This window comes from Anguilla anguilla, chromosome 16, assembly GCF_013347855.1.
Source record: "Anguilla anguilla isolate fAngAng1 chromosome 16, fAngAng1.pri, whole genome shotgun sequence".
Lineage (NCBI taxonomy): Eukaryota > Metazoa > Chordata > Actinopteri > Anguilliformes > Anguillidae > Anguilla > Anguilla anguilla.
This window is the reverse complement of record NC_049216.1, coordinates 15,377,965-15,390,428: the sequence shown is the minus strand read 5'-3', so window position 1 is coordinate 15,390,428 and position 12,464 is coordinate 15,377,965. Positions and strand designations below refer to the sequence as shown.

General features: G+C 44.2%; 1 protein-coding gene across 10 annotated transcripts in view; it reads left to right on the top strand.

The window, feature by feature from the left end:
* Window positions 1-12,464, top strand: part of znf536 (zinc finger protein 536) — a 165,290-nt gene that overhangs the window by 75,056 nt on the left and 77,770 nt on the right. For all 10 annotated transcript variants that reach the window (XM_035396757.1, XM_035396761.1, XM_035396758.1 and 7 more), the window contains one exon: window positions 3,661-5,864. In XM_035396757.1, coding sequence (XP_035252648.1) covers window positions 3,662-5,864 — 2,203 coding nt within the window. In that variant the 5' untranslated portion in view covers window position 3,661. The remainder of the gene's footprint in view (window positions 1-3,660; window positions 5,865-12,464) is intronic.

Sequence of the window (12,464 nt, the reverse complement as noted above, 5' to 3'; positions counted from 1 at the left end):
ATCCTTAGATTTTTCCTCATTCCTGTCATGTTTACTTGTTTAAGATGAAAGTAGTAATCACATTGTGGGAAGAAATAATCAGAAATCGGTAAAATAGCCCACAAATTAGTAATTATTGTCAGTAGTGAGATGAAGGGGTCTCAGCTCTACCTGCCTGAAATAGGTACTATATGTTGGTCTGTTGCTGCAGTCACAAAATTAATTTCCTCTTATTCCACCAGAAAGGTAATGATGACTGAAAACAAGTGTTCATTCTTCTGAATACTTAAACAGTCTTGCATGTCTTGCATTCATAACCAAGAGTTCATTTTTTACTGTTGACCCAACTAACCCAATGGGATTAATTCAAAAAACATGCGTACGGTCAGATTTTATTGTAAACTGTGCTTAAGAAAGTTTATACAAACATTTCAGTATTCTTGTATTTTTTACTTATCTTGGATTTCTTGTCTTGAATTAGATGAAATCTGTGTGTTTGGAAACAGGCATTAAGGCATATGCACAGAAGGGGTTTCTATTTAGAATGCTTCATTATTTATTGTTTACTTAAGTAAATTTAAGTAGTTACAGTCCAACAATTATAGGTCCAAATAGGCTATTGAAATCAATTACTTTAACTAACCTATTGAATAATCTAAAAATTTTCACCGGTTTTTATTTTTATTTTGTTTTCAATTTTGATTTATATTTCAGTTTAGTTTTTTGTTCGTTTTAAGAGTGGGCTTGCTTGTTTTTGTCAAATTTTAGTTTTTCCTCATTTAGTTTGAGTTTTTTCTCCTAAGTCTCATTTCTATCTTTATTTCAGTTTGTGATCATTTTTTCACACCTAGTTTTTGTCTTAGTTTCCATTTTCGTTTGCAATAATAACCTAGTTGGGAGCTCATTCAATTCATTTTGTCTGTGTGTGTTTCATGAGTCCCATGTTGGTTTTTTGTAGGTTATTTCTACGAATAAAAGTAGGAATTTAAGAAAAGTTTGTGAGCGAGGCCCATTGAGTTCTCACAGTGTGTCTCTAGAGTTGCAGTGATGTAATAACACTGTAACAGTATCACAGCCGCATTGGCTTGATAAGTGTGTTTGCTGGTGTGGGGACCAATGCAGATGCAAAGCAGTGTCCTTGGACTCCATGACATGTAGAAAGGAGTCCCGACAGTCTCGAAAAGAGGTCTCCATTTTAAGTTTAATCCTTTGGTCAGTGTTATGCTTCACTTTGTAGTGAATGTAAACGTGTACGTTATAGTTTGTGAGCACATTTGCAAATACACTTACAATGTATATTTTTAGGAAATGAACAAACACAGGCCTATACAGTACATGCTTACAATTAGACTGGATGTTTTTATTCAGTCGATATCTGGCGGTTTATGAGAGTAGGTGGAGCGAGACAAAAGCAGTCTTTCAAAAATAGCCCTATCAAGAATGTGGTTTGCATAATTGGAGATGATCATAATGTTTTATGCATATTGTAAGAAAAGCCCTTCCCATCCCCGCCCAACCCCCCACAAAATGCAATGTGGGAGGAGAAATGTCTAAATTACTGTAAAGTGCGCGTCAGCAAATGTGCGTTCCGCTCCTACTGCCCACCGCCGAAATGTTTGCGTGTCGTGGTTTGTCGGAATGCCGAAATGTGGCTGGCTGTGTGTTGATCACCCTGAGATAAAAAGGACAGACCCCTCGGCCTACAGCGGCCAGTGTTCTGGGGCGCGGGTGAGGGAAGGGTGGGGGGGGGGGGGGTGGTTTGCAGCCTGTGGGCAAAAGCCTCGATTCAGCTTGGCAGCAGTATTTATCGCTGGGGACGAGCAGCCCGGAGAACGTTCCGGAGGTCTCATTTTGTGTTTCGCCCATGTGCTGGGACCCTGCTTACTTGATGTATGGCTCTGATAAACAATTAGCGGCGGAGGCGCCACTCGCTGCTGCCACCCCTTTCGCCCCAGAGACCAGAGTGCTTTAGCAGACCACCGTCGCCATCCAGACCGTGTTTAAAAAAAGGCTCCTCCTGTGGGCGAAGCGGGATGTGTGCTGATCTGTAACGTGTAAAAAGTTTATTAACGTCCAGAGGCTGTGGGTTCTCTGCAGCAGTGTGGGGCGCGTGTCCCTGGTGGGGCAGGAAACGGCTTTCCCAGAGTGCTCGGCCTTAACTGGGCAGGGGCCGTATCGCCATAATCTTCCCGGGCGAGGGGGGGGGGGGGGGGTAGATTCCGGGACAAAGCCGGGTGCCTCCGGGATTTGACACATTGTCCCATGTGTGAAGGATGTCTGGAATGGCACCGGACACAGGAGCAGTCTCCCTAAGCTGCTAGTCGTTCCCTCCTTAAAACTAATATAACGAGCAGTTACTGCTTGGTTGCAAACACAGACGGATTTTTATGATTATAATCATGTGCTATAGCACCTAGGCCTGTTACTAGGCAGCGTACTAATCGGCTTAATGAGATATTATACGATTTTTTGTTGACCAAAGCAAAACTCATTTTATTGTTTCCAAGGTTTGACCCCTTGGTTGCAGGAGAAAAAAAGTGGCCTTATCCTTCTTAAGAGAGCAGATATAATTGCTAGCGACGGCCAGTGGAGACAATAAAGTTTGTTAATGTATTTAGTAGCTTGTACAGTGTGATGCATTTTTGCGACCATATGTAATGGCTTCGAGACTTCAGAGACACGTGAACCTTTCCAGTAACTCCGACATTTATTTTCTGTTACTGGGAAGCCTTATGAGAGAAGAAAATGCTCAGTATGATGCTCATCGAACATAATGTGTCTTTTAATGGAAATTAGTCCAAGACAAGTGTCACAGCACCAAGATAAGAGCATGTGTTTACTCAAGTCGCCCCCTTGGTTTTAAGTGCTATTGTTAATATCATAATTGTTGTATACCAGCAGCTCCATGACAATGGCAGTGCTGTTTCATTAAGGCGTGTAATTGAAATAATTTTGATAGGTTGGGCCGAATACGTTTAATTATGTAGCGCTCAGCATGTTTACAGGGAAATGATTGCATCCAAAATTATAATACAGTTTGGGAAAGTTCTAGAAATTTCCTGCATGTACATACTGCTCTCTGGGGAGAAATAAAATATAAACATAATCACCAAGTGCTGGACTTATTGTAATGTCTGGTGTAAACTGTACAGTGTGTCAGTTTTCTGGGGAATCCTCATGTCTCAGAAATAAGAGGAAGGGCAAATACACTGGGATGATTATGCGATATTTGTCTGCATTTGTCAATGCTGAATGGAAGAGTAACTAATCCGCAGGTGCAACATAAACTTTTTGTTACTCGCACAATGCAGAAGGAACTACCTTGTGCCAAACTTGTAAGGCCTGTTTTTTGGGCACATCTACCCAATGTAGGTGAAAAACATGAAATTATATGGGTTTGCATGGGGAACACAAATTGGTAGATTTTCAGAAAGTTCATTTCCTTGAGGTGTTACTGAATAGATGGATTCAGGCTAACGTTCATGCCAAAATGTACTTTCTTTATTATTAGACAGGCTGTTCCTTTCGTTATTACAAAGCATTATGGGTTTTAGAGAGTGAAATTAAAAGGGACAAGTAGTTAGCCTAAAAAGAGTTTCATGGTCAAAGTGCATTGCTGGTCTGGCCATTACTCTTGTATGTACAAGTGATTTGACTGTGCTCTTTTATTCTTGCCCTCAGGATGGAGGAGTCTAGCTTGTGCCTTGGAGTGTCTTCAGCTGTACCTGAAGCTGACGCCCATCTCAGCAACACTGTTCTCAACGGCCGCTATCCTATCAGTCAGAAACTGCACCAGCTGACCACTCAGCTTGGCCATGCCTTTCCCGATCTCCAAAACAGACAGCAGATCCCCGAAGAGAAGGCAGCCACCCCGCTCGACGAGAAGAGTCACGCAGCTCTAGCCAGCCAGCCAATCAGCAGCCAGATGGCCCTGCTCGCCAATCAGCTCAATCGTGACATCGACGCCAGCACTCTGACTATGAACGGAAGGGTGGATCTCCAGCAGTTCCTCAACGGGCAGAACCTCGGCATCATGTCTCAGATGAATGACATCGAGGACGATGCCCGCAAGAACAGGAAGTACCCGTGCCCCCTGTGCGGCAAGCGCTTCCGCTTCAACAGCATCCTCTCGCTGCACATGCGCACGCACACGGGCGAGAAGCCCTTCAAGTGCCCCTATTGTGACCACCGGGCGGCGCAGAAGGGCAACCTGAAGATCCACCTGCGCACGCACAAGCTGGGCAACCTGGGCAAGGGCCGCGGCCGGGTGCGCGAGGAGAACCGGCTTCTGCACGAGCTGGAGGAGAGGGCCATCCTGAGGGACAAGCAGATGAGAAACAGCCTCCTGCAGCCACGGCTGGACATGAAGCAGCCACCCCAAGGCCTCCAGCACCAGCACCTCCCCACACAGGCCCAGCAGCAGCAGCCCACCTCCGCCCTCGGCCTCCTCACTCCCACCAGCCTGGGGACCACGGAGAGCTTGGCCCAGCCGTCACCCTCCCCAAAGCCGGCCCCCGCCCAGGACGAGCAGGCCGCCCCACCCACTGGCTTTCGCTGCACCTTCTGCAAAGGCAAGTTCAAGAAGCGGGAGGAGCTGGAGCGCCACATCCGCATCCTGCACAAGCCCTACAAGTGCACGCTTTGTGATTTTGCCGCCTCCCAGGAGGAGGACCTCATCGCCCACGTGGAGAAAGCCCACATCACCGCCGAGTCGGCCCAGGGACAGGGCTCCAGCAGCAATGGGGAGAAGCCCGCCAACGAGTTCCGCTGCGAGGTGTGCAGTCAGGTCTTCAGCCAGGCCTGGTTCCTCAAGGGGCACATGCGCAAGCACAAAGACTCCTTCGAGCACTGCTGCCAGATCTGCGGCCGGCGCTTCAAGGAGCCCTGGTTCCTGAAGAACCACATGAAGGTCCACCTGAACAAACTGGCTATCAAGAACAAGCCTCCGAGCGACTCTGAGGTGTCTGTCAGCATGAATAACATGGCGCAGGAAGCCCACGCCAACCTTTACTCCAGGTACATCTCCTGCCTGCAGAGTGGCTTCCTCTCACCCGACAAGGCGAGTCTGTCCGAACAGCACCAGATGCTCACAAAAGCGGGGATCGCCATGAAGGAGAAGGAGATGTTAGGGAAACTGCTGGCTCCCGTTGCGGGCATGGGCCATGGCTTAGGCGAAGGAGAGAAGCGCTCTTTGCTGGGCTGTTTGAACCTGGTGCCCCCACTGAAGTCCAGCTGCATGGAACGCCTGCAGGCTGCAGCGAAGGTGGCGGAGATGGACCCCCTCAACAGCTACCAGGCCTGGCAGATCATGGCGCGTGGTATGGCTATGGATCGGGCGTTCATGCCCAAAGAACAGCATCACGTGCCTCACGGCCAGGATGAAGACCTGGCCAACGCAGCCATGGTCTTCGCGAAAGAGAAGCATGAGTACTCGCTGATGGGCTCCGACGGCTCCAAGCAGAAGCTGCACGCCGAGGCCATGCAGGGGGCCAAGGGGGCCGCCATGCTTCCCTGCAAGGACGACGGCAGCTTCGACGGCCACCGGGAGTTCATGTCCCACGGCGGCCTCGAGTTCGGCCTGGCCAACGTGAAGGAGAAGCCCACCGAGTGTCCCGACTGTGGCCGGGTCTTTAGAACTTACCACCAGATGGTGGTCCACTCCCGCGTGCACGGCAAGGAGCGGCGGACTGGGGACGAGGGGATCCAGCACGGCGTGTGCCTGGACGAGCGCCGCGGCTCGGCCAGCGACCCGGAGTCCCAGTCCATCAGCCGATCCACCACTCCGGGCTCCTCCAACGTCACCGAGGAGAGCGGGGCCGGGGGAGGCCTTTCGCAGACTGGGAGCGCCCAAGAGGACAGCCCACACCCCTCCTCTCCATCCTCAGGTAAGCTCGCTCATTACTAGCCACACCTTTCACATCGTATGTCAGTGGTGATTCTTGTGGCTTTCTTTCCGTAATACAGTGTAACAACATCTGGTCTTCATAATCATGGCTTAAATGATGCGCATTTTACTCCAAAGTGACTCAGGGATATGTGTTTTTCATATTCATTGTTTTAGGACAGCTATTATGCAGATACAAAAACTATTTTAAACATTCAGATATTTCAAAAAAGAATACACTCATAAAGGTTTACCTTCGATATATATCATCGCTACCACTCACATGAAAGAAGAAAGGAAAAAATGTATTTCTGAAAATGTAAGAAAACTCACTGTGCTGTTGTATGTAGCTTAGTGGGTTACACCTATAAAAGGCATCGATTACTAAAGGAGTGGCTTGTTTCCATAAAGGCATACATTAGAACAGTGAGGTCTGGATCTGCACGCAGAGGGATCTGAGAGGTATTTCTTGCCCGCTATTGTTTGAGAAGGTGCAAGTATAGCCTCCTCTCGCTTGAGTGCCTTGTGTCTGCTCTGTGCCCACTGTGGGATCACCACTTGCCCCCGATGGCATGCTGGCACCCATGCACTGAGGCTTAAACCTAGGCATATCTGGGTACCTGGACCTCACCTAATTCTATGGATGAGCCAGTTAACATCCACCTATGGGCATGGCCATAAAGCACAGGAACACCATCCACACTGGAAACTAGATGAGATTGAATCAGACTGGTGACTTCAGAACAGGAGGATACTTGATACTTAGCGTCAAATATCCATCAAACAGTATCAACTTCAGTAGTTCCAGCTTTCTCCTTAAAATTTTCTAATACAGAGGCCATGCTTGGATAACAGAAATACATGTAATGTTTTCTCAGAGCCATTGGAATATTACATATGAGCCTAGAGAGCTCTTTCCCTGGAACACAACTAAAGTATGGTAGCAGCAGGACACTTTACAAGTAATTAAAACATTTTTAAAATGAGAGACAGTGAACCTGCCAAAGCAGAAGGGCCAAAAGCTGGATAGATAAAGTGTATGTTTACCAGGATTTAAATAGGCTATTGCTAATGATTACAGAACTTTTAAAGGTAACTTTCTCCTTCCTCGGGGTAGAAGTCTACAGCTAAGCAGTGTGCCTGTTAATTGGGTCATGACTTTGTGATAATCAGTTGGTTTAAGCTAAACAAGACACTAATTAAAGATATACATATAAAGCAGGTCAAAAAAAGCTAACTTCATTTGCGGAGTAAAATATGCTTTTAAGTTGAAGGAAAAACTGGCTTAGCTACAGGCTCTAAGCAACTTAATTTCAACATTACAGAAGTTGTTTATTCATACACTGTACCACTGAATCCTTATCTTCTCCATGTAGTGCAATGGGTTTGAACATGGAATTGGCTATGTTTATTTTAATCTAAGAAATAATAACAGACAACCCCCCCACCCCAATTAGGAATTAATGAAAATGAGACGGAGATAAAACCTATTTTCTTATACAGACTATTAAACCTAAACAGTATTCAAGAGAGAGAGAGGGGGGAGACATAGTACGGAAGTAATTATCTTCTGAATTGTAAAGCAGGAAGTTTTATTTTCTTTATTCTTTCTCAAGTACTTTGAATTGCTCAAATTCAGCTTATGGCATTTAGAAATTTCTTATTTGAAATGTAAGCTTATGACAGCAAAACAACAACAGCATTAACAACATTAACAATTCATTATTATTATTATTATCATCATTATTATTATTATTATTACCTTAAATTTAGAATATTATTTTAATTTTTATTATATGAAAATTAACACGAGGAATAAGCAACCATATATTGCTGTTGCCATGATAAAATGTGTTAAATATGTTGTAATCAAGTGATATCTAAGTATCATATAAAGATTTGGTTAAATCTTATGCCAAAATATTTAGACCAGTGGTTTCAAATATTTTTTGCAACATGTAAAGCTTAAGCACTGCTGGTTTAACATGTTTTTAAAAATACGACTATCAAAAGGAGTAGCACACAGGAGTTAGAAGACTTATAACGACACGCTTTCTCCCTCTGTCTGCGTGAAAACAGACCCACGTTGTAAAGAGGTAGAGTTTCATTGGCTGTTTGCGTAGATCTGACTGTGTTCCCCGTTCCCCTGAGTGAGGTGATTGAGTGTGATCACAAGCTGAAATCCCCGCGTTTAGCCACAGTTCAGGTGGGCGGGCAGGCGGGCGAGTGGGCACCCTGCCAGCCCCCCGCCGCCGTCGCTAATGTGCCTTAAAGTTGACCTTGAGGGCTCCCCTCTGCTGGAGAAGAGTGGCACAGGCTGAGTTTGATTCATTCTCCGAGCAGAGACTACAAATCAGGGAGAATTAAGAGGATTCATGTGTGTTCGCGCTCAAGAGAAGAAATCCATTCAGCCTGCCCGAGCAGTCGCACACACCTGCAGACTGTGCGTGAGGAATCGACTCGCCGCCTTGATTTAAAAGCAATAACGTTACAACTATTTTATCATTTCTGCTGCATGGGTAGAACAAAGTGACTGTGGGCCATAATTATGAAATAATGTAGCCTACATCAACGGTGCAGAAATGGAGTGCCCGTGCTGCACATTATCAGTCATATTTGGAGTCTACGGGAAGTTTAATTAGCAAAGAAACTGAGCCTTCACCTCAAGAGAAAAAAGGTGGTATTTGTTGTTGTTTTGAAAATGAACAGGATGTGGTAAACGGTGCCTCACAGTTACTTGTCATTTGCTGAATTTACTCGATGTCTTTTTCCCAGAGAGATGGGCTTTTTTTATTTTTTATTTTTTTGCACAAATGAATTGGAAGGTCCTCCTGCCACCCACCCAGTGCAATTTTGACAGAATTAAACGTGAATTACAGTAATCAACAATAACATCTCAACTGTGAAGGAAGGTCAAAACCAAGTCTTTTCTCTTTAACACCATATTTGTTTAAAGGGGGGGAAAAAAATCGCAGCAACAGAATTTCCTTTAAAGAACTTCTCTTGCTCTGTTCCTCAGTAATAAACCTTAAATACGCCTCATTTTCATTTCCCATTTCAGGCCTCTCTCTGATTCTTTATTACATTTTTTTTCATTATTTCTTTTCTTAATGCAAGATTGGTTTTCCTCAAAAAAGAAACTATTGTACTTTCAAATTCTCCACTATGAATTTGGCTTTATAAACAAGGGGCTCCAAACTTGATAGTATTCCTGAATTCATTATGAGAGGCCTTTGAGCCTCAGCCTTCTCAGAACAGATCTTAAACAACGGCTTACAATGAATCGCAGAACAGAGGCCATTGTAACCTGGTGTAATACTCTGGAAAGGGGGGATTGGGATGCTTGGGGACTATTTAAAATGCACTTGCCCCCTCTAAAGGGAGCTAGCCGGGTCACCGGCACCGTCAGACGGTCGTGGCAGGGGTGTAGGACTGGGGGGCTGAGTTAGCAAGGGGTGGCAAGCACGTGGTATGCAGCTGCTTGTTGTACGTGTGAAAGGATGTTTGAATCAGTGAACATGTGAAAATAGCAGCGGCGAACCAGAAAATGTGTTTGTGCTGCGAGTCACCGACTGGCTGCAGAGGGCTGGAGTCCCAGATCAGCCGCTGGAAGAGAGGCCTTTGACCCTTCCGAAAGCGCCTGGCCACCTCAGACTGGCAGCCAGAGCCCCTCTCCTCTGGCTGTCCGACCACTGGCTTTTCCCTGAGCATCCCCCCCGTCTGAATATCCTTAAGAGGAAGCACCTTTTAACATGAGGAGGATTAGTTGCATATCTCAGGGTCTTTGCAGCTTTCAAACATGAAGGCAAAATACTTGCTCCATACAAACTAAAATTGGATTTCCTTTGTGATGCCTCAGGTTATAAGGCATGGATATCCATCTAATTACATAATTACAATGAGCGTAATTACACATTCAGATGACTGTTGCATTGTCATTTCTGTGTAATTAAAGAAAAATGACCATAGCTGTAACTTTGTGGAACGACATAATACTAGTTTCCTCTGTTTGTCATGATTGTGGTTAACAGACATTCAGGTTTGTGAAAACCAGGCTATTCATATCACACAAAAGGAGTGTTTTATAAATAATGGTTGGATTTTAATGCTTGCGGAAATTGCTTATTCTATTTTTCCCCCTAAATATGGCACATGGAAGCTACCCCCTTGACAAATATCAAGTACCCTGGGGAAGCAGTTTTCTGTGTATGCATGTTGAGACAATAAAAGCATTTTAAAGCCCAAGACAATGCATACGCCACTGAGAAAATTCTGATACATTTTAGAGTTGCTCTCTTGATTAACAAGGAAGAGGGCCACAAGTTGATTTCTTCAAAAGATTCTCTGGGATGTGGACATAAACATGTATCTGATTGAGAGATCAGAGTCTTGGTTTTTCAGTAAGGATTCACTGAATGTGCTTTTTCTGTTACAGTGTTTTGTGTCAATGCTTTGAAATGAGGACAGTCTTCTGTGTATTTTTCCAGCTAATTAGGAACATATCTGGATGAATTATGTCAGTGTCTTTCTGTATAATTGACTTCCATTACTGCTTTTGAATCTGAAAACCTGCTTTTACTAACCTGTGATTTACCTACTCTTTTGAAGCCATTCGCTTCAATCTGTCATGCCATTTTGCTGTCATAAAATTTAAAAAGCTGTTCTTTTATATTAATCAAATTTATTACAGCGCCTCATATAGTATAGTAGGTCAGGGCTGCGATGTCTTTAATTTTCAAAGTCTCATCCATGTGCTAATTGTCTGTGCTAGGTATTGATTGACAAGCCTTGCATACATGTGGAATTAATAATATCTTAGTATACACGTGCATAATATAAAAGGCCCATTTATTTCCCCCTTGAGCTCATTTTATTTCCCTCTTTTCTGTTCTCCCTCACTATCCCTCTCTCTTATTCTTTCATTCACAATTTGCAAATATTACCTTTAATGGTAATTTGCTTGCTTTCAGGTTACTTGTATTTTAATGCAGCAGAATTCCAATAAGTTTCTTTGAAAGTGTAACAGGATTGTTATTTTTATTCACAGTGTTCCTGCATCTGTCACCGGGCAGTTCTTATGAAACATTTATCTGTTTATCTCTTTAATGTCTTAATGATCTCATTAGAATTCCCTCACTTTGATATGTAACTGATGGAGAGAGGTATACTGTAGTGTGTGAGCGAGGGTAAACTGCATCCATTATACCGACCGGTTTTTAATTCCGAGTCTTTGCCAAAACATTGCTTACCTTTCTCCTGAACAAGCCTCCTTGGCACGGCCACAGTTTTTTCTTTCTTCCTTTTTTTTTTTTTTACTCGTCCCCATTTCTGTTTTATGTTTTTATAATTAAAACATAATATTTATCTTTCCATAACAGAAGGCTGCCTTACTGGGGTAGGCAGGCTGCTTGAATATTAATATTTGAAATACATCAACATAATATCTCTTTGACTGTCAGAGAAAGTGTCGTTGCTAAAATGGAGGTGTCTCACATTTGATCCCCTCTCGCAGTGCTTCATAAAAGCATTGAAAGGGGGCCAAGTGGCAATTAAGAAATATATTTGGAGGGTTGTACCCTTTTAGGATGAGGGGTTCATCTGGCATGCATGCTCTGCTGTTGCCACCAAACCGGACCCATGTGTGTTTAATGACCCTGACCTATTAATGGGCACTGATGCATGCTCTCTGAAAAGCGCTTGTTCACCTTAAAGTCATCATTTAAATCCTACTGGACCTGGGAATGATGCTTTTTTCTTTTTTCTGGAAAACTAAGTAAGTGTAAAAAAAGAAAGAAAACACCAGAGACTATGTTTACTTGGACAAACTGTCACAAGCACGCATCCAGTAGATGACCTATAAATTATGTTCACAATCCTAAATTTTCATCCAGCAGTCATTTTCCCCATTAATAAAAAATGGAGAGTGAAGGAAAATGTCACATGCAGCAGGTACACCTTTATTTCTGCTGATTGCAATCTGCCAATTCGTATCCATCTCTCCGACTCCTCCAAAACGAATGGGTGTTTTCAGACTAAAGATGTTGACATGCAAATGTGCAGTTGTGTGTTGTTTGAACAAGTTAACTTGAGAGATGATTGAGGTTGTTCCCATGTGAAAGAGCAACCGAATATATTGACCTTTTTCTCATTAAATATGGAAGACCAGCCATATGATACCATGACAGAAGACATGCATGAACACACACACACACACACAAACACACACACACACACACAAGCACACGCACACATGCACGCACACCCACACACACGCACTCACTCACACCCACTCATGCACCCCCCCCACACACACACCCTCATGCACGCACACACACACACACACACACACACACACACTCACACTCATGCACACACACTCACGCATACGCACACACACTCACGCACACACACGCACGCACACACACACACACACACACACACACACACTCACACTCACACTCACGCACACACACTCACGCATACACAGACACACACACACACACACACAGACACAAACTGCAACGGGCAGGGGAAATGCAAAATAAGAACAAAAAACATTCATCCAAGTGACATTTATCCAAATAGTCAAGTTGATTCACAC